This window comes from Solea solea, chromosome 7, assembly GCF_958295425.1.
Source record: "Solea solea chromosome 7, fSolSol10.1, whole genome shotgun sequence".
Taxonomy (NCBI): domain Eukaryota; kingdom Metazoa; phylum Chordata; class Actinopteri; order Pleuronectiformes; family Soleidae; genus Solea; species Solea solea.
The window spans coordinates 29259042-29285069 of record NC_081140.1 but is presented as its reverse complement, the minus strand read 5'-3'; the positions used below and the strand labels follow the sequence as shown (position 1 = coordinate 29285069).

Here is a 26028-nt window from a genome sequence, read left to right as displayed (position 1 = left end):
AAAAGAAAAAGCTGCTCATTTCCCAGTCGACTACAATGTGTCCACTTGTGTCGTCTGGGTGGTCCAGTCCAGTCCAGTCCAGTGCAGTGCGGTCCACTCCAGTTAGTCCAGTTAGTCCAGAGAGCGGCCTGGACCGGTTCTGTCCTCTCTCTTGCTGACAATGCCATCATTTCCTTTTCTCTATTTTTAATGAGCTCACAAACAAACACGGTGAACTGCTTTAGTGTTTCCATGAGGAGATGAAGTCAGCCGTTTTCAAACATCATCATCATCACAACAACACACACACACACACACACATACACACACACTGGACTGAACCCAGCGGAGCAGAACCCTCAGCTCGGTCCATAATAATCAGAATAACAGGGAACAGAATCAGAACTCGCACTTCACTTATACTCGACTGCAGCTGCAGACATGTGAGCGGTGATTCACTGATTCACATCTTAATGACTGGCTGAAGTAATTGTCCAAGATTGTTCCATTAGAAGCCACAGGGCTGGTTCCCGTGGCAACGCAGATCTGCAGCCTCCGAGTCAAACGGAGGACTTTCAGCAGATTTAAAGAAATGATTAGACCACGCAGATCAGAGGGTTCTCAACAGGGGGTCACCTACTGCAGACCCCCCCCCCTGAACTAACTACTTAAATGTCTTTAAATACACATTAACATGAATCCAACATTCATTCACTCATCTTCTAACGCTGAGATAGACAGAGAGGTGTGGTCACACCGTGCGTCCACTGTCTCACTGTCTCATCCCCAGATCTGCATGTTTTTGGACACACACACATGCGCACACACACACACACACACACACACAAAAAAGCCAGATTTGATCATATGAAGATTCCCGGAGGTCAAAGGTCACTTCAGACCTTATTTTTACAGTAAACTTTACATACAAATGTTTCATCATCATTTATTTTCATTGTCAGAATTATCATTTTTAAATGAGAATGAAACCAAATCTAAGAAAAAACATTTGAATGAATCGATGATCAAAATAGTTGACGATTCATTTAGTGATTGATGAATTATCGATTCATCCAGTAATTGTTTCCACTCTAAAAGAATGGATGGATGAATGATGAGGATGTTATGGTTCTTCTTTCTGTGACCACTTGACTTTATAGTTAATGTCAAATAAAATAAATAATAAATGGCCCGTCACTCTTATATATTTACACATTTAGCTTTAAAATACATTCAGCTTGTATGAATAGATCATGTTAACTTTAAAATGAAAACATGAATACATGAACCTGTCTAATGAACGCGTCATAACATAAAAACTATTTTATATAATAAACTGTAAATAACCTGAAGAACGTTGAAGAAAATATATTTAAAAATCACATTTAAATACGAGTAGAAAATAATGATCAGTGTTTGAATGATTTCTTTGTTTTTATGGAGCAAAGAAAGCAGAAAATATTCACATTTAAGCTGAAGCTGAAAAATCAAACAAACTGGGTTTAATTATTTAAAAAAAACACTCAAACTGATAATAAAAATAGTTCAGTTTCTCGATTCATGGATTATTATTTATTTCAGCTCAACTTTAAGAGCTCTGGAAGATAAATGTTTAACCTTTGACCTCGTCTGAGAGTTTGTACACAGGAGAAGAGACGTCTGTCTAACACGTCATAGATCAGTGAAAACACAAAAACATCTGTGTCTCCTTTCCTTCCTTCCTTCCCTCCCTCCTCCTTCCTCAGGGAAATCCTGACATCTCTCTTCGAGGAGAAGGATTTGATTTGATTCATTCCAAACAGCTGCTTCATCGCCGCAGCGACGAGGACGAGGACGAGGACGAGGACAGAGCTGAGCTTCAGAGCGGAGGACATGTGTCCTCTGAAGAGTGGGCGGAGCAGTGATTACAGATCTGTGGTTCAGCTCCACTACACACCAGTGTTTCACCGAGGTTTGCTTTGTGTGTTTTTGTGTTTCCATCAGGATTTGTCCCCAAATAACCGGAGTAATGGTACGGTCCAGGTGGAGCCGCAGCCACGCCCACAGTCTGTCCTCATACAGACACAAACTGACGTCGACGTCGTGTATATCTAACGATTATTAGATTATTAATCTGTTTCTTATAATAAGAACAAAATTATCTGATGTTTCAGCTTCTTAAATGTGAATATTTTCTCTTTTCTTTTGCTTCATAAAAACAAAGAAACTCAATGATTTTGTGTTTGTGGACAAAAACATTTACAGGGTTGAAAAACACTGATCAACATTATAGGATTACTGGGTTAAACTGACAGATTCATTGATGTTGGAAATAATCACAACTTTCAGTTTCTGAGATTTTAAATTCATCTGACCTTGACCTTAATGACTCACTTCATTAATGACTCATTTCATTAATGACTCACTTCATTAATGACTCACTTCATTAATGACTCACTTCATGAATGACTCAATTCATTAATGACTCATTTCATTAATGACTCACTTCATTAATGACTCACTTCTACAACAAAAGCAGCTTAAAAGCCTGTTAGCGTCGCAGATTAACGCGCTGTAACTGTGATTAACCGCTAGTTATCTGACGTTTGAAGAGGTTTGTGTGTGTGTGTGTGTGTGTGTGTGTGTGTGTCCAACAGTTGGCACAGGACACAGAACAAGAGCTGTGGTCGACTTCAGAAGCGAGCGGTGGATCAGTGGTGCACAGCGGCCGCTGCCAAAGCCTGAAACTGAACGCCAGACTATCCCCCCCTCACCCCCTCACCCTCTCACCCTCCCCCTCTCTCCCGCTGCCACCGCCACCCGAGCTGCGCTGCTCCCCAGCGCCACGGCCTTGATCTACAATTACCTCTGTCACTTTGGGTTCCACTGAAGAGAAGAGGCCGTTTAATGCTTGAAGAGGATGAATGAGTGAATAATTACATTCTAAATCAGGCTGAAATAATGTACTCAACAACACACACACACACACACACACACTGTCAAAGTTAACGTGATAATCACACGTTACAGAAAACTCCTTTTAAAGCCTCTAATTGTTTCTGATGCAAATTAACGCACACACACATACACACACACACACATATACACAGTGCCCTTCTGTGAAGTTAGTTTCAAGTTGGATATTGCACACTGACACAGACTCAGATAAAGCAGCATCTGCTTTTGTCAAACTAACTTCACCAAACTTCTATGTAAACACAGAATTCTGTCAGAGAAAAAATTCTCTGAAGAAAGAAAACAAACACAAACTGAGACAAAGGAGAACAAATAACAACAACGTCAACACAAATAAACATAAACAGAGAGAGACACACACAGGAGCAGCTACAGGATGCATTCATGGACCCTTGTAAACGTCACTATTTATGAAAGGTACAGAGCAAGATGAGTTTAGAAGAAGCAGCTTAATGACGCATTCAAGGACCCTCGTAAATCCCATCACTTCTGCAAACACACTTGCTGCTGCCACCTTGTGGTACGAGAAAAACTACCAATTAATTAGGTCACTGCAGAACTTTGAAAATCTACTTTTTTATCGTATAAAATAATTTAGTTTAGCATGTTTTTGTTTTGGTCTCTCTCCATTTCAAGAGAGAATTTGGATTATTTAATGTCACATTTAGGTCAGTGTGTTTATATGTTTACCATTTTATATTTTCAGCACATTTATTTTTAGCGTGCAGAGACCGATATATTTTCAAATGTAGCCATTTTATGAAACATATTTGCAAATTTCGCCCCCGTTGACGGACAAATGAAGGATTATCTTATCTTATAAAACATACTTGTTCAGTCCCACGTTGATAAGAATATTAACAACATTTAGAATTGAAAAAACTAACTGAAGTTTATTCTTCTGATGTCTTTTAGTGATTTTACTGTATATTACTTTTCTATTTATCCATCTACTTGTTTATTTGTGTGTCTGTTTTTTATATGTGTTCTATAAATAAAGAGGATTGTTTAGGATAAAGAGTAAGAAGATGAATGTTTGATCTGTGGTGAACGATGATGAATGTATGAACAACGACCTGTCTTTAGCGTTAAAAACCAGCAGAAACAAATCAAATCGTTTGATATAGAATATTAATGTCGACACTGTGTGATCCACCGTTTGACTTCCTGTGAGCAGCAGCTTTGCAGTTTAAACGCGCAGCAGGTGACGACATGAGTGGCTGGTGTTGAAACGCAGTGAGAGGATGAACGAGGGGCGGGCGCTCGATCCGCGGCGACAGGAAATGAGCAGGAGGCGAGGGTTAGAGAGGATTATGAAGAGGCCGCTGACGAGGGGCCGCTTTTGTTCACGCCTGAGAAAAGAGTGAGTGCAGGAACACACACACACACACACACACACAGAGAGAGAGACATGAATGAGGGGAAACTGTGAGGTTTTAATGAACTCTCTTCTGTCATAAACGGTGAAATGAGTGAATGTGCGGAGCTTAAAAACGAGGCTCATGTTTGAGGGAAACTGACTGTTTAACATTTTGACCAGAGCGGTTTCTCGTTGGAGACTTTCCAGAGTTTGAGTTTGAGTTGAGACTGAGGATGTTCCACTGAAGTTACACACAAACCACCGCTTCTGTAAATGCAATTATATGGAAACAAATAATATGAGCTGCTATTAAAGCTGAAGAGAAGCATCTCTGTTATTATTACACCATGACTGCGTTTCCCTCCACAGGTTTACATCTTTGGTGGCGATGGATCAGACACGATGAGTCGTGGCGTGAGGTCGCGCGCGGTCCTCGTCTTTTGTCTTATGCTAAAAAACAGAGGCGTGAAACGCGCGGTAGATGCCGTCTTTTAAAGTCTCCAGAAGCACAATTGTGTCATCTGACGAAAACAATCTTATCTTTCAACTCAAAGGTTGTGGGTTTGATTCCCCGGCTCCGCTCGTCTACATGCTGATGTGTCTCTGCTCGAGTTTATCTCTGCATTCACACGCTCTGTGTGTCAAAATAAAGAGAATTAAGTTTCACTGTCACTGTGTCAGAGTACATGCAGAAGGAACCCTGTATAAAAAAGCTTTTTTTCCTAAATAAGTCCAGTTAATTTACTTTATTTATTTATTTATTTAATATACTTAAAATCTTTAAAAATATATAAAAACTGAAGGCTAGAGTATAGAGTTTATAGTCTGTCTATAAGTTAAAGGAAAAAAGGATAAAAGAAATAAAAGACGCTCTGTACGATATTTACTGTAAGTTTTACCACAGTCATGTTCTCAGAGTTGACAGATATTAAGTGAGGAATAAGAATCTTCTCCTGCTAAATGTAAGTTGACAGTAGCTTTTAAGGCTCAAACATTTATGTAACAGCAGAATAAAACATGACCTACATGTGAAAGAGCTGTTTGTGCTTCTGCTGCTCAAAGAAAGAACAACAACTCCAGCGAATGGAGAAAAAGCCCTGAAGAGACTTTGATCAGGACGAAGAAGTGGAAGGAAACCTGACCCAGATTCTCTTTTGTCAGGGTGGGAAGAGGACACTGCTGCGCGGGGCGGAGCCTATCATAAACACGGGGGGAACGTCCAAACACCCTCAGGTCCACCATAAATCCTCAGAGTGGGTCCTGTCCACACTCGAGTGTCAGGTCCCGCTCTGTGTCACAGCCACGGACCAATAAAGTTTGAACACTATTTACTTTTCAAGACGACGACACAGTCCAGAAAAATCACCGCCGGCTGTTTCTACGCCTCCGCGCGCTGAGGAAGACGATTCCTGAAGCTGCTTCACGTTCCTTTGAAACACTGTGAACGGCAGAGGAAACAGCTGCAGCGTGTGTGTGTGTCTGTGTGTGTCTGTGTGTGTGTGTCTCTGTGTGTGCTGCAGTCATTATTTCAGTCCTCGTGTCTGGTTCCTCCCACAGCTGCTCACACTTCACTGCTGGCAAACACACGGGCAGGAGCTGCGTCTGCAATCTCATCTGTGACGAGGGAATAAATAATCCTGTCCACGCACACGTTCTCAAAGACGTCCACGTTCTCAAAGATGTCCACGTTTTCACAGACATCCACATTCTCTCAAAGACGTCCACATTCTCAAAGACGTCCACGTTTTCACAGACATCCACATTCTCTCAAAGACGTCCACGTTCTCAAAGACATCCACTTTCTCACAGACATCCATATTCTTATAGATGTCCACGTTTTCACAGACATCCACATTCTCTCAAAGACGTCCACGTTCTTAAAGACGTCCACGTTCTCAAAGACGTCCACATTCTTAAAGATGTCCACGTTTTCACAGACATCCACATTCTCTCAAAGACGTCCACGTTCTCAAAGACGTCCACGTTTTCACAGACATCCATATTCTTATAGATGTCCACGTTTTCACAGACATCCACATTCTCTCAAAGACGTCCACATTCTCAAAGACGTCCATGTTTTCACAGACATCCATATTCTTAAAGATGTCCACGTTTTCACAGACATCCACATTCTCTCAAAGACGTCCATGTTCTCAAAGACGTTCACGTTCTCACAGACGTCCACATTCTCAAAGACGTCCACGTTCTCACAGACATCCATGTTCTTAAAGATGTCCACGTTCTCTCAAAGACGTCCACGTTCTTAAAGACGTCCATGTCCACGTTCTTAAAGACGTCCACATTCTCAAAGACGTCCACATTCTCAAAGACGTCAGCGTTCTTAAAGACGTCCATGTCCACGTTCAGATTAAGATAAGTGGATATGAGACATGTTTGAGCTGTTTATTTCTTTGTTGAAGGAGAAGAATATTTGTCTGAGAATTATGTCTTAGAAATAACTTGAAATGACTTGGTTAAAAATGATTGTATTGGACTGATATCAGTATCAGTATCGGTCCAAATGAATGGATCAGATATCGGTCAGATAACAATGTTAAAATCAACTGTAACATAGTTAATGAAACTTTTGTCTCCTTTAATGGGTCAAGTTGATTTTATTTTGTTTTCCAAAATGTTTGTAACTTTAGAGACCAAACCCACAGTGTATGTCTGTGTGTGTGTCTGTGTGTCTGTGTGTGTGTGTGTGTGTGTGAGTGAAAAAGCTTTTGTTTTCTAAAATATCTCTTAATTTAACCCCAAAAACCAGCAGCATATTTTCCTGCCGCACCAAAGTAAACAAAGTAAAAGACAAATAAAGAGTGTTCTGTTGTGTGTGTGTGTGTGTGTGTGTGTGTGTGTGTGTGTGTGTGTGTGTGTCTTCATGACGACAGCGCAAGGAAATCAAAGCAGCCGAGGAAATAATGTGAGGAATTTCACATTGGAAAATCGTGACATGAATCAAACGTCTGACGTAGATCACTGAAAAACAACCGAAAGAAAGAAAGAAAGAAAGAAACAAAGAAAGAAACTGCGTGCAGCTTTATATCCACATATATCTCCTATAACACCCAGATTTATATTAATCTGTGGATTATTTTCTTGATTGATCAGTTACTTTAGTGATTATAACGATTTGCTTTATATTGTGATGTGAATCAATATCAAAGATTGCAATAAAATGTGTTTCCATATCTCACAGCCCATAAAAGTGACGGTAAAGAGGAAAAACGTGTGTGTGTGTTTTTCTAATTCAAACTTTCTTTAAATATCTTTAGCAGCACGGGATCTTCATTTTAAAGACTTGGACTACAGAAGATTCTCTGGTCACGCTCCAGAAATCCTAACATATAATTATCTCATAATCTGGAGCAAAGTGTGATTACTGAGGCGAAACAAAAAACCTGGAAACGCACGGACCACAAACGACAGATCTGTTATCTCCATTCATGAACTCTCACAAACCACTGGGCTCTGATTTCCAACGGAAACATTCAGAGCTCTGAGGCCACGTCACAGACTGGACTCGGCTCCACTTTCACTTTCTGATGATTGGATCGAGGAAAAACATGAATAAGCAGCAGCAGCAGCAGAAGCAGAAAGATCGCACTGGTTATTTCTCCTCTGAGTCTTCTCTTCTAACGTGTGGAAAAAAGCTGCTGGATATTAAACCATTCCGCTCTCATGCAGTAATTACAGCAGTAATTACAGTATACATGACTGACATGACTCCGCCCCTCTGACAGCTCTCCACTCCTCTGACATGACCCCGCCCCTCTGACATGTCTCCGCCCCTCTGACAGGTCAGGACCCGCCTCTGTTCCCTCAGGTTCACATGATTGTTCACAAACAGAAGCTTCTTCTTCTTTTATGAAAACACGTGTGAGAGTTGAATAACTCATGTGAACTGTGAACACCTGGAGAACCAGAGATGAAGTGATGATGAAGGGGTGAAGCTCCTCTTCACAGGAAGCTCTTATCATAGTCTTCACACTTCAAATATTCACCACCATAATCTCAGGAAGTCCATGATCAGCTGATTTTAGCTTTAAAATATTAAATCATTGCATATCGACAAACTCACCTGATACGACTAAAAACAGTCGCTGAATAAACTGCGACCTGCTTGACTTTGATGATAGCGCCCTCTACAGCTAATATTAGCATAGCAATAGCAACAAAAGTAAATATTTTGAGCCCAGTTCTTAGAAATAAAAAGACTTTTAATCACATGGGAAAATGAGCAGCACCTGTGTAACCAATAATAATCTGTGGTGTAAATGCTAACCAGCTGAAAACCACATTAATATTTATAATCCAGTCTAACTAACAGAACAACAGCATACATCAATATGTGAGCAACACTGCAGCTCCATCATGATCGTTATTATTATTATTATTATTATCATCATCATCTCACCCACAGGTGACCTTCAGTTATAACACACAAATGTATTCCACAGAGTCATGTGACCACACACGCACACAAGCACACACACGGGTTTGTGCAGCCTTCATAGTGAGGACAGTCAAAACCAGGTCTTAATCCTAAAAACCTTTTAAAGAAGCGAAGACCAGACAAACGTCCTCACTCCCTTACGTTTAGAAGTTATTTGGTCCTCACAAAGATAACCATACAAGAACACACATACACACACACACAAACAGGTTTGTGCTGCTGTACTTCTCAGGACTCTGCACAAAGCCTTATCACTAACCTTAACCATAACCAGTTAATGACTAACCCTAATCTTAACCTTAACCAATAACCACAATTCAACTCTTACTCCTAAACTTTACTTAGTTCAACAGAAACAAAAGGTTCTGCCTCATTAGGACCAGGTTTTGGTCTCCATGAGGATGACTGGTCCTGACAAGGTCAGTGTTTATGACTAAAGAGGGAACATAATCCTTAATCTAACCACACAACTTAATGTCTTTGCATTATGAGGACATGATTTTTGTCTCCATAATGAGGTCCTCACGACATGAGGAATACCTGAAACACAGATTATCCATATAATTATGAATGATCAGATTAATAATCAAAAACAGAAACCTTAACCTCCCTGGAACCTGAACCTGGAGAATATTCCATGTGACTTTTCAGGATATTAGAACACAACATTTTTAAATCAGATACAGAATCCTGAGAATCCACACACACACAGACACGCACACGAAAAAGAAGAGATTTGTGGTTCAAGTGTGACCTCTGACCTCTGATCTTATTAGACACCTGATATCTGCTAAACTGCCTCGTTATACTCAGATTAACAGTTTAGCACAGACTGTAAAAGCAAAAGTAAGGATTGACTTTCACTAATCTGGATTAAATGAGGTCAGCAAACTCAAAACACCACCCGGAAAATATTTTATACAACAATAAATTTTGTCTTTAAACAAAAGAGAAAAAAAGATTATTATTAATTATTATTATTATTATTATTATTATTATTATTGTTATTATTATTATTAATAATTAATCAGCCAATTGGTATAAATTCAAATATAAATTTTTTGTGATATATAGTGATGTGATACTGTACTGATTCTTTGATAAACAGTATTAGAAAAAGATCAGCCTCAGGTATTTGGCCAGTTTATTCTCTCGCCTCCTCCTTCCACCTCTTCTCACTCCAGATGACGCCGATATTTTTATGATACGATCTGTTAAAAAGACTTAAAAATCCTGAAAACATGCATGAATCTCCAACATTCAGCAAAGGAAATGTCTAAAATGTCAATGTTTAACAGAGGAGTCTATTTAGAGACAAATATAACTTTTGCTAAAAATGATAATGTCACAATATTTTAGTCACGATATTTAAGTCACGACATTGTCACGATATTTAAGTCACGATATTATCACAATGTGTAAGTCACGACATTATCACGATACTTAAGCCTCGATACGATATTATCACGATATATAAGTCACATATTATCACGATATTTAAGTCTCAATACGATATAATCAAGATATTTAAGTCACAATACGATATTATCACGATATTTATGTCACAGTATCCATGTCATGCTACGATATGAATCAACTGATTCTCATGATTCAGTTTCACTAGTTTGTGTTTGTGTCGCGGAGAAAACCACGACATGGCAGTTTCGCGCAGCCGTGATGTGATGACTCCTCCCACATTGAGGAGGAGCTATGAAGTCATGGAAAACAACATGACTGACTGATACCAAAACTGTATAATGGAAAAGCAGCATGAGATAAAACCCTGATCTGCACATGTATAAGTGAGTGAGTGAGTGAGTGAGTGAGTGAGTGAGTGAGTGAGTGAGTGAGTGAGTGAATGAGTGAGTGAATGAGTGAGTGAGCAGGTCAGTAGAGCTGCTGGTGACCGACTTCACGCTGTGACACGAGTCTCTTTGTACGGTGAGATTCCTCTCAGACAGAAGCAAACGCTGCAGGAGCATTCACACTTGGATGAGCATCCATCCGCTCCTGGGCGTTGGTCAGGGAGGGAGAGGTTATTGTCCGGTGGGAAACTCCGGCGAGAAATGCTCATAATGCGATGAATAAATTTACATCAAATCAGCACAAACAGGGATAAAGGTTTCCACGGCAGTGTCAGCTCTAACAATGAGAGCGTGGAACTGTGAGTGGGGACGGGGCCAAAGCTCACATCCATCATTATCTTTTTCATTTAGCTGAGGAAATATAATCAGGGGCGATGATGAGGGGGGAAAACTGAGCAATCACAAAAAGCCAACATTCAATCTCAGCCAGATAACAAAGGGAAGACGAGAGCCGGCTCTGGATGACAGGATGCCCTCGGGGCGGTTCTGCTGATATTATGTTGGAGAGGAGAGGAGAGGAGAGCTGCTGCTGCGTGTGTGTGTGTGTGTGTGTGCGGCAATTACACACCGGAGGATGGACTGGGGGGAGGAGGGAGAGGAGGGAGGGGGAGGAGGGGGGGGGGAGGGTCCAGGCACAACAACCCGACCTTGACGAGAAAAGTAGGAACAGGAGGCTCGAGCAGCAACAGCAAGAAAACTGGAGGCAGACTGATTTATCATATTTAGCCGATGAATCTCTGATAAGACATTGAAACCATGTTTAAAACATGTTTCTGCTGAGTGGAACGGTTAGGATTATTATTATTATTATTATTATTACGTATTATTGTGTGTAATAGAATAGAACCAAATAACCAGTATAATAATCTTTGGCGTCGTTCCTTTAAGGGTAAAATGCTACGGTCCACGACAGAAAAGTGATGGATGGAGGCTGTGATTCCGGTCCGGTACAGTCATTGTAGAGCATTTATGAACATGTAAAGCTTTATACTTTATAATTATGCCAAGCCATTTCAAAGACATCATTCTCCAACTGTGTCACAAATAGAAAATATTCACACGTAAGAAGGAGGAAGATCCATTTAGTAATGGATTAATAGTTGATTAATCAATTCTTATTCCACGTGTTCTTCTCTTTTCCATTTCTGGTGTCTTTTTTATTAAGGCAGTGAGAGGAAGGAGGTGATCGAGTGATTCTGCTTTGTTCATTCTTCGAACTAACGTTATTCTATCATCCACCATCGATCAACCAATCCCAAACCATGGAGGATTTAAGGAATAACAACCGTGTTCCTATTTTCCGAGGAAAAGAAACTTGGCCTTAGCTGTTTTTTTCCCCCTCCGTCATCAACTGAATGGAGGCGAAACTCTGGGACAATTTGACGGATAAGTATGTGACAATCTGGGGCTGGTCTGGGAAAACTGTACGTAAGGCGAATAAATCATCTGCTGTTCCCATTCTGAGCTGCTGCTGCTGCTGCTGCTGCTGCTGCTGCTGACACTGTGGTGAACACATTATCCGCGTCCATTATCTTTAACGTCACTCCGCTTTGGAAAGTCCTGATTAAAAAAACCACAGAGGTTCCGTGCGTGAGCTGGAGAACATGACGAGGACAAAGAGGGAAAAGTCAAATCCCAGAGAGTGCTTTCACACACACACACACACACACACAGCCTTTGTATGTTGTCGTTTCACAGGTAGATAACGGAAGTTTAAGGAGATTAAATGTTGCGAGAAACATTACACGACTGTTTCCCCAGCGCTCACTTGGGGAAACTTAAGCCTCTGAACTTCACCTTCATTGTCGTCACTCTTAATATAACAAATCTCCTTGTGAAGAGGACACAATGTGTCGTGAGTGAAGACAGTAACACAAGCCCGGTGGTGTGAGATGGAGCAGTTGGCAGTGCCCGCACACACACACACACACACACACCCTGTGGCCCTGAACAGCTTCAGAGGAGCAGGTGTCTCACACATTCTTTATATAAGCTCTTGTCAAACACGGTGGAGAGCAACAAGGCCTCACAGCTGCAGGACAATGGAGTCACTGCAGCGCTCGTTTGAATGAACTGAATAAAAGCGTCACTGACACTAAAACCTGACTTTTAGAACACAAGGAAACATGTGAGTGCAACTAAAACACCCAGATAACACGAGTGGAAGTCGAATAACGAGGATCATTTTCTCGTTAACTTCCTCTGGGGCTTCCGTAGTTCAGATAAGATCCCGGGAGTTGGGACATTGGACGTAAGTTCCTGAAGTTATACTTTTGCTGTTATTTACAACAACAAGGTCAGCCATCTTATTTATATTCTTGATTTTTATCCTGTAAGAGGGAGTTTTGTTCAAATCCCACAAAATCAAAAAGCAAATGTTTGGGGTTTTTTTAAAAAAAGAAATAAAAATGCATCAAATTGTAAATCGAGTTTGGTTTTGAGTTTTGAGAAATAAAAATGGAAATAGAAGTATTTTGATTCATACAATAGTGTTGGTCAGTAACTGGTTACTGAATTTTTTTCCTTTATTGTATAATTTATTATTAATTTATATTTTATCCGACCAGAAACAAATTGGCTTAAGTGATCAGTCATCAGCTGGCCGGATTTCTAAAAAGCTCATATCGGTCATTTCATGTACAGTAAGCTTAAAAAAATGTCATATTGGTAAGTTCAGAGATGACATGAAAGAGTTGGAATGTTACGTGCTACCATTAAAGGTTTAGCACAATCACAAACACTCCATTCAATAAATCACTTCATTTAATTGGACAACTCTTTCTTGTCCACGCTTGTTTCTACGAGCGTCAAGCTTCAAAAATGTAGATCAGTGTTTCGCAAACATCAACATGATGATGTTCTCAAATGTTTTTATTTTTTAATGAAGAAAAGCAGAAAATATTAACAACTAAGAAGCTGGAATTCGCTTTAAAACAATCAAACCATTAAACGACAGTCAAAGACGTTGGGGATTCATTAAGTAAAAGATCCACTGCTGTTGATGGTGTTGGACCACACTGTGTGAGTGAACACAGCAAAGAAGAAAAATGACACAGAGCCACAGAAACCGACCACTGACAGATGAAGAGGAGAGAGGTTAAATATTTCAGCCACTTTTCAAGACACTTGTGTTGTCACGGAGTGAAGACGCACAGAGTGGCCCTCACTTTTCAGCAGATCACTGACACGTCGATGAAAGGCCTCTTTAGTTCCTCTCTGAAGCTGAAGCTCCTCTCTGCTCTCGTACCCTCTGGCTGTGAGCCGACTGAGCGGCCGCCCTGCCTCTGGAGAACAGCTACACGACACGACTGCCAACCGCCAACAGTCAGGACGCTGATTTAATCCTAACTATCTGACAGACCCTGGTTATTAAAGCAGAACCGTGCAGGATTTTCATTTAACTCTCGTGTGCCCGACCTCGTCACTGACAGGATTTGTCATGTGTTCGTCTCATTACCGTAACTCCTACACGGTTTGTGATAACTACAAATCTCAAAAACTATGGACTGGTGATCTGTCCAGGGTGTCACCCGCCTTTGTTAAAATATCAGATCTGCCTGCAGTCTGATCATAGTCCGATCATAGTCTGATTATAGTCTGATCATAGTCTGACCATAGTCTGATCATAGTCTTATTATAGTCTGATTATAGTCTGATCATAGTCTGAATATAGTCTGATCGTAGTCTGATCATAGTCCGATCATAGTCTTATTATAGTCTGATCATAGTCTGATCTTCCGATCATAGTCTGATCATAGTCTGATTATAGTCCGATCATAGTCCGATTATAGTCTGATCATAGTCCGATTATAGTCTGATTATAGTCTGATCATAGTCTGATCATAGTCTTATTATAGTCTGATTATAGTCTGATCATAGTCTGATCATAGTCCGATCATAGTCCGATCAGAGTCCGATCAGAGTCCGATCATAGTCTTATTATAGTCTGATTATAGTCTGATCATAGTCCAATCGTCCGATCGTCCGATCATAGTCTGATTATAGTCTGATCATAGTCCGATCATAGTCTGATCATAGTCTGATCATAGTCTGATTATAGTCTGATCTAACATAAACTGTCAGGGAGTTCCAGCAGACAGCTGGTCATTCCTGAAATGACTGAACATGAGCTGTATGTGCAAGAATCCCTGACTAAACACAACAGAGGATAATTAGATTTTGTTTTATGTTCTGACTTCTGGGTTTTTAGAAGCCTAACAGAAGACAAAGCCAAGAAAAATAATTAGAGACTGCTGACAGTTTTTAAAAACTGTAAAAACAGAAAGCATTTATGCGCCTGTTACAGGCACACGTGTCACTATTATATAGTAACAAATAAAAAAAATGACAAACTACAGCACAGGAAATATCTAGGTCAGGGTCATTGGCACAAAGATGTAAGGCCCAATTATGCTTCTTATTCTTTGTACGAGCGATTTCACCTTTTTATCTGTATTTAATCAAAGACTTTTTCCCCTTCTTGAACCAACAACAACATTTCCTGCAACAGGAAGTCCTGGTTAGAAAAGACAAAGAGGACAGAGAGATAACCGAGACAGAGGAGGACAGAGCAGGACAGAGCAGGACGTCCTGAGGTGGGCGGGCCCTCAGGCTCTGAAAGACACGATTCAAGGAAAATTGCATCTTTCATCAGAAGACGAGCTGTTCAAAAAGATCTGGAGAGGAGTTAAGACGGTCGGACACTGGGTTTCCACAGACACGCGTCAATATCAGATCCCTCTTTATTCTGTCTTCATAAATCTGGATCAGGACCCACACATGGATCAGACGAGGGTTTATTGGGGTCAGCAAATATATGAGCAGAATTCTTTCCAGCCTTTTATATGTGATTTATATCTACAGTTCACCTCTGAGCCACATGAGGGGGCACATTCATTTCCCTCCACAGTCACAGTTTCTGCCACGATAAGTCTTCAGTGAGACACGAGACATGAACCGACCCCTGCTTTTATAATGAAACCGTACATTTGATGCTAAAGAACAGACTGCAGTTAAAGTTAGAGTAACTATCACCTGTGAACTCAGCTAGCACGAGGACGGACGTGAACCAACCGCTGCTTTTGTTAATAAAACACAAAACGTAAAAGTTACAGAACATACGGCAGCTCTACGTAGCCCAGCTAGCATTTAGGAGCAATATTAGCATGAGGATGGAAGTGAACTGACCCCTGGTTTTTTTCATGAAAATCAAAAAATAAAAGTTACCAAAAAAAGCAGCTCAAGTTAGCCAAAGCACATAAGCTAGCATGAGGATAGGCATGAAATAATCCCGACTTGTTCATAAAACAAAACATTTTGACGGACTGCCAATTAACTTAAACTTAACTTAAACTACCACCTGGGATTTAAGCTAGAACGAGGACAGACTTGAACCGACTCCAAATTTATTATAAAAACACTAACATTAAAGAACGGACTGCAGCTAAATTTAGCCAAACCTGTGTTACACCTGTGACATAAACTAGGTAAAGGATGGACATAAACCAAACCCCTGCTTTAGAACCGACCCCTGAAAACACTAAAGTCAAAACAATCTGCAGCTAAAATTAGACAAAAAGTAAGTCCTTTTAAAAGTATGATAAACATGAGTTTTAATGTCAACTGTAGATCAAAGTTAAAAAGACTTAAAAATCCTGAAAACATGTGTTCATCTCCAACATTTAGCAAAGCAAATGTGTAAAATATCAATATTGAACAGAGGACTCCGGTGGATTTAGAGACAGCTCTGCTGAAAGCCGACCGTCGTGACCACGTTCACTGGTATTTCATTCTGACAACTCATCTGAACTAATGATTCACATTCACCCAAAACAACTGATTTACAAGTCACTCGTGTTTGTGTCGCAGAGAAAACCACGACACGTCAGCGATATGACTCCGCCTACTTTGAGGAGGAGCTATGAAGTCATGGAAAAATCGACTGAATTGACTGAACCCAACAATCACTAAATCCTCCTGAATAAACATTATTCTCTCCTCCTCTGTTACTCAGATCCAATTTTAGCAGCAGCTGAATTCACACTTCCTGCTCAATTAGAGTCACATGACACATGTCATCATTAGCAAAAAAAATGGAAAATTGTGTATATTTGTAACTGCATTGTGTTTCACTAAGAATCATAAATCCCCAGACAATGAGCAAGCAATTAAAGCAACAATACACAAACTGTGAATTTAAAATGATGGTTAACAATGTGAGGCAGGACACTTTATATCCACTTCTCTGGAGATAATCATGTGGACACGAGACAGAGAGGCTGCCGCGTGAATGAATGAATGAATGAATGTACAGGTCATGACTGTACCACTGTAATAACATCCATAAATCAGGACTTAATTAGTGGTTGATGAGGGTTTTCCCACATGGATCCATAATCCAGTGTCTGTGGCTGCACCACAGCTGCTCACACACACACACACACACACACACACACACCGATTGTTATGGCTTCGTTATAATGGTGTGAGAGAACAGGTCAAAGGTCGACGTCTGCCGAGCGCAGACACGCGACTGCGTTCGCTCTCTGCAGAAAACAGACAACACGCGAGTGATGAGACGCTGACGCCGGTTATTTTCCACAAGCGGTCAGAAGACAATGATGCTGCACCATGTGTGTGTGTGTGTGTGTGTGTGCCGACTCAGACAACAACAGAACCCCCCCCCACACACTCAAACACACATTCTCCTGAAACCCCGAGCATTGATTCACAGTCACGCCTGGACCTCATTATGAGCTGGAACACAAATCATCGCTGGCAATCGAAGAGAATTTACAAGGAAATGAATGAGTCCATGAAGCCTCAGCGACACAGAAGAGAAGTTATGAAGCACAACTAATAAATAATAACCGACAAATACAGACGTGGTAAATATAAAACCACGAAAAACATTTTAAAATCTCATTTTCCACATGAACAAGACGTAAAATTTATTAATTTTCTTATCTTATTAAAATATCTTTCTAAATAATCACAACATAATTTTTTAACCACGTGCCCCATCTGTGGGCTGGGACCCACAGATGGGTCACGGGGGAGATTTTTAGGGTCCCGAAACAAATTTGGATCATTTTTTACAACCTTTTATAACAGATTTGTGTTTATTTTATTTATTGTTTATATAAAATGCATAGGATGAAGTTTTTATATAATTTACCAAAACATATCCAGGAAATGATTTGTTATTAGTTGATATATTATCCATAATATAAAGATTGTATTTGCCACAGAATATTCTGTTAATACATTAGTTTTAGTTTATCACATAAAATCATTTATCCACATGATGAGATGTATTTCTGTATGAGTCAGACTGAGTTCAGGAGTAAAAGGAAAATTCAAACATTTATTTTAAATCCTAACTTATCAATATAACAAAAAATAAAAAATACATAGGACATTAAATGTCAGTCTTAAAAGTTTATGCAACTTACAAATTAAATCTTGTGTTCCTTAATTTAAGAATAATGGGCTAATAAATAAAGATATTTAAAATAAAGATGAATGAACAAGGATCAGGGTGAGATTCAGGCTACACATGAAATAATATGGATAGAACATACTAAAATATTATTATCATCATTATTATTATTACGAACCAAAGCAGTCAGTGGAACGCGAGCGTGCAAAAACAAGAGTTTATCTTTAACACAGCTGAGTGTGTTTTTGTTTGTTTTGGTCGATGTGGGAGTTTTTGTGTCGCCGGTCTAAACAATCTAAATAAAATCTTATGAAATATTTAAAAAATAAAGACACGAGTGTCATCCTGATTTACAGCAGGTTCTCACACACACACACACACAACCTCTGCAGAGACAAATATTTCATTCATGAATGAACTGTTGTTTAAAGGCAAAAAATATAAAAACATTTAAAAACCTCAAAATACTGACATCCACAAAACCACAGATATTCAGTGAAATGTCAGTGGAACAAAGAAACCAGGAGAACGAGCTGGTGTGATCTTTTACAAACCAGTTCAATGACTGTCAAATTAGTAGCTGACTAAGATAAGATCAACTTAATTGTCCCAAAGGAAATTTAGTATTTGATAACTGACCAACAAATCGTGACCCTTAAAATAATTTGATTTAAATCTCATCACCAGCATTGTTTCCTTATTTAAAAAAAGGTCCAGTGAATGAAATGTAAGTGAAATTATTTTCATTATACAGGAAGTGAAAATAAAAAATATTTTTGTAAGTTTATAATCCCATGAACGTATAATTTGTTGTTTTTCATGAATCTTTTACATTTATGTTAGTTGCATGTACAGCTGAACTATTTTAAACACAAATGGTATTTTTTACGTCATTATTTTCATTTTCATTTGAGAAACATTTAAATGACGACTGTGTGATATTTGTGCAGATCTCTTCAGTCTGTAGATCAAGACAATAACTCACTAAAATCAGATTTTTGACCGTAACATTTGTTGCGTCTCCTACGATTTGAAAATCGAGATTTCAGCAGCAGGGTCAGCTCTACAGAGGCGGCCATTTTGGACCTCCATGTTTTTACAGTAGCCCACAGTGGACAAACTAAACGTGTACGTTTTGAAGCTAACTCAAGGCTAAGTTCAACAACTCTTGGACGAGAAGAGTGAGGTTCAACTTCAACATTAAAGTTTACACACTGTCCCTTTAATATGTGTGTGTTTGTTGTTTTCTGTCCTACATTTCACTCCGCGATAATTATCGATATCGACTGACGTGAAACTTTTTTTTTTTTTTTTTTTTTTTTTTAACCGCACTAACGGTTTCCTCAAATCAGAGGCACCAAATCCAAACCCGTCAAAGAAGGCACCACGGAGGCTAGGAGCGGCCCTGCTTAACAAGAAAATGTCATGTATTTACTGTTAAAGCATATGGAGTCATGTTTAACACTGTTGGGGCCCCTGTGTGGCCCCCGAGCAGCCGCTTCTGTGTGGGATTACAGGACTAATGAGGGGATAAACACATCTTCATCATCATCAGCCTCTTACCTTTTTGTGTCTGTCTTTGAAAGGTAACGCGGGCCACGGCATCTCGTGCAGAAAGTCCTGCCAGTGTTTCTGGTCCTGGTCTGAGGACACGAAGACGATCTCCAGCTTGTCCTTGTGCTCGGAGCTCTTCTTGAACCTGCTGTAGAACTCACACAGGCTGCCGTTGAACTGCTTACACGGCGCGTTCAGGCTGCAGCCGAAGAACAGCCCGACCAGCGACAGCCTGGCGCCCAGAGACTGCACGTCCACCTCGGCTTTCTCGCTGTCGACGAGCCGCTCCCCGAGCAGAGTCTCCAGAAAGTCCGACATGGCAGCGACGAGAGGACGACGCGACGCGACGACTCACCGACACGACACCGAGCGACAGAGCGACGAAGCTGAGCGACTCACCGCTCCCTTCACTTCCTCCACCTCCACCGCGAAGACCTCGCTCAACTACAGCCGTGGAGTGTGTGTGTGTGAGCGGAGGCTTTCACCGCCGTGTACCTCCTCCTCCTCCTCCTCCTCCTCCTCCCTGTGTGTGTATGTGTGTGTGTGTGTGTGCAGGAATGTTGGCAGCATGGACGTCATGTAAAACTGCGGCCGTTAGCGGTCGAAACGGGCACTGCAGTCCAAATTTAAATCAGAGCTGTCAACGATTGCAGATGGAAGTCCGAATACCCAAGTTCCTACTTAAACAGGAATGCCCCCTCAAGTCGTATTTTTTTCAACTTGGAAAAACTTCACTGACTCATAAATAGCTTTCCAAGATGGCCGACACTAGCATCACAAGTAAAAAACGCTTGTTTATTATGTTATGGTTAATTTCACGTCAGTCTTTACCTTAAGTTTGTGAACATGTTGCTACATTGTTTGTGTTTGCAAAATAACATGTAAAACATCGTTATTGACTGCTATTGCTAACATATGTTTGCTTGCTGTTTTTTTCAATCTTTTCCAACTTTTCAGCTGTTTTAGTTTTTCCATGTTGCTATGCATGTTTATATTGACTGCTATTGCTAACATAGGCTAACTCGGGCTAGCCTGAGATACGTTTTTATATGTTATTTTTTGCAATGTTTTCTTTCAACTTCTTAACTATTTTAGGGTTTTTTGTGAACATGTTGCTAAGCTATTTGCTTCCGCAAAATACCGTGTAGAGCATTTTTATTGCACAACATTGGCTAACTAGGGCTAGTTTGAGGTATGTTTAAGTGTTGTTGTTTTGTCTCGTTTTCCGACTTCTCAACTGTTTGAGGTTTTCTTGTGAAAGTATGAACGTGTTGCTACACTGGTCATACTGTTGTTCGTGCTAACATTGGCTAGCCCCAAGTTTGCCAACTTCTCAAAAGAAGCGCGGTAAACTCGGCGGTATCGTCACTCCCAGTTGCAACGTAAATGGAACTCACAATTATTTGTTTCACAGTATATCAGTCGTACGTCACAGTGCTGTTTTATTTTTGTTGCTACAATGTTTGTGGCTAACAGTGGCTAAATACAATCGTGAAAAAAAAAGTCACGCATAAAAATAAATTCATTTAGAAAATATCTATAGTCGATGGCCACGGCTGCCTCTACAGACGCGTCGATTAAGCGCTACTTCAGAACCAGCTATAATAATAAGGACATTCTCTCTCTTTTGGCTCATAAACAGGGTGTGGTGATAAGTTTTAGGACACTGAAGAGACTGTGTCGGAAACTTGGTTTGTTCAGGAGGATAAACCATACAAACTTGTTGGAGGTGGCCGCATTTATACAAAATGAAATAGCTGGAGGCAGGTGCAGGGGCATCTGCGTGCGATACAGAGAGGGTATGTTGTATCACACGATACAATAAAGGCAACTGATCAATGTTTAATAAGCTTTATTATAAAACCAACATTTCAAAAGATAAAGCTGGGTGTAAAAAAAAAAAAAAAACACTGTTCTTATGAATGTGCTGCCACCTAGTGTCCACAGGAGGAAAGTAAATCTGCTGCAACTGTAGTTCATAGTAATCCAAAAGTTACTTGCACATTTACTACTTTAAACACACTTTCAGGTATTTATAATGAACTTGTTAGTGTTTATTTGATATTTGTACTTTACTACAGTACAGAAAAAATTCATTTTACAACTTAAACTATAAATGACTGGGATAATAAACAAGTGTTTTTCACTGTGTTGTTCTTTGTTCCGTTTGCTTGTGTTGAATAAAAATAAATCACAAAATGTAATAAATTCAGAAGAAAACAAACATCACTTTGAGGAAACAACACAGTAATAAATAAGTATTTTCTGATTTTTGTTTCTGCTGCATAAACAACTTTTTCTACTTTAACAGCAGCATTTATAGCAAAGGTTTCATCATTTCAATTATTAAACAAACAGTTCAACATCAAAGGTCACTTTTATTCATTTATAGAGCGAAACATGACAAAAACAATATATAGTTGTTGTGTTTAACGTGAGGCGACATGTTCATGAACTTATGAATTTATCTGCACACAAACGACAGAAAACGACAGAAATCTGCTAATTAAATCCGTGAATCAACAGCTCATTCTTTTCATTTGATGCTCATTCTTTTCCGTTGCACTTTCTATGGCCGTTTATTGTTTGTTATATGATACGTTATTGTTATTATGATATTGTTGGGATGAAAAGTGTGGATTTTTCTGACCTAAGTAAAGTCAACAATCAGCTGCAACCTGGTTTTCTTGGAAACAAGTGTCAAAGACAGGGGCCGTCAACAACAGGAGATTTATGAAGGTGTGCTGGCATTTCAGAGACACTACACTGTTATTATGGTAAATATATTAACAAATATTCTGAATAAAAATCAAAGAAAGTATGGAAAAACCAAGTATTTCCTTGGTAACTGCCAAAGGTTATCAAAAAGTTTATTTTTTTCTAAATACATGTTGTAGTATAATCTACAGGAGACTAATGTGAAGCCATTTCAGAGACACTACACTGTTATTATGGTGACTATATGAACTAATATTCTGAATAAAATTATGAAGAACTATGTTTTGTTCCACATAGATGTTAAAGTATAACCTACAGGAGATAAATGCAGTCTATAGGGATTTTATAGACTCTACAGTAGTGACGATATTAGCAAATATCCTGAATAAAAGCAGACAAAAAGTACAAAGAAGGATGTTTTTGTCCTCGAATATATGTTGTGGCATAACCTACAGGAGATAAATATGTCTATGGTCATTCTAGTGGCACTACACTGAATTATGGTGATGACATTGACTAATATTCTGAATAAAAAAACGCAGAAAGATGTGAAAAAACTAAATAAATGATATATTTATGGTATATAATCTACAGGATGATAATTAAAGAGGTTGTAGTTGATTGTTTGACTTTACTTAAAATCCACCACATGTGTCACAAACAATAACAATAACCCAGGTTATTGATTCATGATCACATGATTGTTTTATTTAATAATCATGAGTGGCTCTGAGTTACAGTGGGAGAGATGAAGGTGGTGAATGCTTATGAAGTGGTTACTGTTAAACAGAGGAGAAATGACGATGATGATGATGATGATGATGATGATGATGATGAAGGGTTAGGGTTAGCAGCAGGAGACTTCAGTCCTCAGTGAACATCATCTTCACCAGGTCTGGTTTGAGACATTCGTCCTCCACCAACTTCTGAGGCTGAAACAGAGACAACTCATCATCATCATCATCATCATCATCATCATAACTGCAGCATAAAATAATATTCACCATTAAATAATTAAATATTGCCTCTGTATTTCATCTCATCTAATTCCAAATAATATAATATATCATATAATATTCTGCTATTCTTTTCAGCTTGTTCTACTTTACAGTAAATATATATATATATATATATATATATTGTGTCCGGTAATATTTTACAATACAGAACATATATCTGCTAAATATAAGATTTATAGCATGTCATATTAACTGTTATTTTGATAAACAGGTTTTTCTGTTAATACCATATTATAATATGGTATTTTTATTATAATAAAAAAAAATTTTTTTTATTATAATACCATATATTAAATATAATATACTATAGTTTATACATAGAATATAATGAACAATAATAATAATAATAATGTCTCTGTTATAATGCTAATAACATAATAGATCTACTGTTTGCTGTTATTTCTTATTTTATTTCTTATGTTTTATATGTTTATGTATTATATTATATTATATAATATCATATTATATTTTATATGCTGCCATGGGGAACCTTGTGGGGGATTAATAAAGTTCTAATGTAATAGAATCTAATGTAATCTGATGTAATCTGATGTGATCTTCTTACAGTGCCGTATCTCAGGAGCGTGGGGACACCGCTCAACTTCAGATTCTTCTTAAAGTCGTTGCTTGGATTTTTCCAACTGAAACAACAACAACAAGACGACACAATGAAGCAGCTGAATATTTGATACAATAAAAGCTAAATAAATTAAAAACACAGAGAATCGTCTGTCAGTCACGTCTGTGCATAAATCATCAGCTCAAATGTGAAGAATCCTGATCTTTATGTGATCTTGAATGATTCTTCTCATAATCTGTCGATTCTTTTTATACATTTGATGCAGAAGAGGTTGTCGTGAGTGAGTAGAAACAAGTGTTGCAGCAACAACGTGACACACACACACACGTTCTCTGAGAAAACACTGCAGTAAAGACGAGTAAATCACTGACTAAGCTCTTTCTCCCACTTGACAGTAGATGAAGACGGAACCTTCAGGGAGATGAGCCATTTCTGCTCGAACCACTGGTTCAGCTGAGAGAGGAAAACAACACAGGCACAGGTCAAGATGTAAATAACAATAATAATGATAGTACTACATACATGTATTTATTATGCACTTTACATTCAAATAAATGTCAAAGTGCTACAGGAATAAAAAGTCACGTTAAAAAAGGCTATAAAACCAGGTTTAAAAAAATAAAATGACAAAAACATACAAAATCATGCATGTGTCACGAGCCACATTTTAAAAATCAGAAATTTACCATAAACCGGCATAATCGTACATATTAAAGAATAAATAACAATTTTTTCATTTATGTCCCTTTACATTTTACATGTAAATAGTAAAAGAACTAAAAATCTGAGGTAAAAATATAAAAAGATTAAGTTCATTGTGTCTTTCACACACATGAAAACTAAAAAAGTATAATAATATAAATACATTATGACAGAGACGACTTAGTCTCATCTTAAAGTGTATTTAACAGAATATTAACTATCAGTGTTATTAAACCTCCTTTATAATAAAATAAAACAGACAAAGTGAATAGATAGAAAATAATTGATTGATTAATTGATTATTGACAATAATTATTATGTTGTACCTCTTATATTTAGAAACTGATGTCATTCTTTAGTTTTTATTAGTATTAGCTAAATTAATATAGTTGAGTTTGCTATTAGTATTTTATCATTTATTCTATTTATCATGACATTCGTATGTTTATTAGTATTTAGTTTAGTTAATACAGTTTTATTAGAAATTTATTTTTATTTCTTCAGTCATTGAAATATGAATTACTATCCAATTGAGTTGGTGTAGTTCTAGTAGTTATTATTGGTTAATGCATGAATCTTTGCAGTATTTACAAGTACTATGCTGTTTATACATATACATATACATATTCAAGGAATCGTGATAAAATCTGAGCAGAATCTGAACTTAATACACAAATTATGAAATTTAAAAAAATCAAAACCATATTAGCACAGAGATAGTTCAACTAGGTGACACATGAACACGTTTTATTTAAACAACACTAAGAATTTAAATAGAAACATGTAAAAGACATCTATAATCTTATGTAATAATAACAATATTTATTATAATAATAATAATGATGATGAGTGCTGTACCTTTGACACAGTCCGGACACCAGCTCTTTCCTTCGGCGTCTTTATCACCAGAGAAATAAACAAAAACATCTTTTCCTTTCCTTTCAGACACAGCGCGGCAGAATTCATCGTAGCCGCGAACGTTCACTTGTTCATAATGCGTCATGTTTTCAACACAGTTCACGAGAAGAAGGCGTTAAAGTCAAAGAAAAGGCAGAGAGTGTTAGTGTTTAAAGAGTCAGAGAGATGAGTCAACTGAACCTGGTAGAAATACTCCACACTCACCGCGTGCACTTCCGGTCTGAGCAAAGGTTCTTAAAGCGACAGTACACCCGCCTTTAACGCTCCAAAACTGTCACGACAAAGTACTTCATAAAAATCAAAACATGACACAAAAGAATATTTATATTCAGTGGTACACATTAATACAACACTAGTTTTAGACTTCGCACTTTTGAATACGTTTGAACTCTTCGTCTTTCCGACCGTGCTGCGTTCAAGCGGTGGTGGTAGAGTGGGAAACGAACGGTAAAAAAAAGTACACGGACCCCCGAGTATCAAC

At 38.6% G+C, this 26028-nt stretch overlaps 2 protein-coding genes across 2 annotated transcripts in view; both read right to left on the bottom strand.

Annotated features, from left to right (window-relative positions):
* nxn (nucleoredoxin) overlaps nt 1–20113 on the bottom strand; it is a 44834-nt gene extending 24721 nt beyond the window's left edge. The window contains exon 1 of the mRNA XM_058633498.1: nt 19620–20113. Within this exon, the coding sequence (XP_058489481.1) occupies nt 19620–19928 (309 nt within the window). The 5' untranslated portion in view covers nt 19929–20113. The remainder of the gene's footprint in view (nt 1–19619) is intronic.
* Nucleotides 20114–21968: 1855 nt separating this feature from the next.
* On the bottom strand, nt 21969–25768 carry txndc17 (thioredoxin domain containing 17). The gene is made up of 4 exons (XM_058633499.1): nt 25488–25768; nt 24299–24380; nt 23913–23988; nt 21969–23260 (listed from the first exon to the last, which is right to left on the bottom strand). Exons 1-4 carry the CDS (start codon nt 25630–25632, stop codon nt 23192–23194), a joined length of 372 nt encoding a protein of 123 aa, XP_058489482.1. The 5' UTR covers nt 25633–25768; the 3' UTR covers nt 21969–23191.
* Between the last annotated feature and the right edge of the window lie 260 nt (nt 25769–26028).

What these genes read in the sequence shown, in the direction of transcription:
- txndc17 (XM_058633499.1), bottom strand. Translation starts at nt 25,632, where the DNA reads ATGACGCATTATGAACAAGTGAACGTTCGCGGCTACGATGAATTCTGC. An exon ending in GTGTCCGGACTGTGTCAAAG is followed by an intron (nt 24,381 to 25,487) that starts GTACAGCACTCA and finishes TTCCTCTCTCAG; the next exon opens with CTGAACCAGTGGTTCGAGCA. An exon ending in CAAGTGGGAGAAAGAGCTTA is followed by an intron (nt 23,989 to 24,298) that starts GTCAGTGATTTA and finishes TTGTTGTTTCAG; the next exon opens with TTGGAAAAATCCAAGCAACG.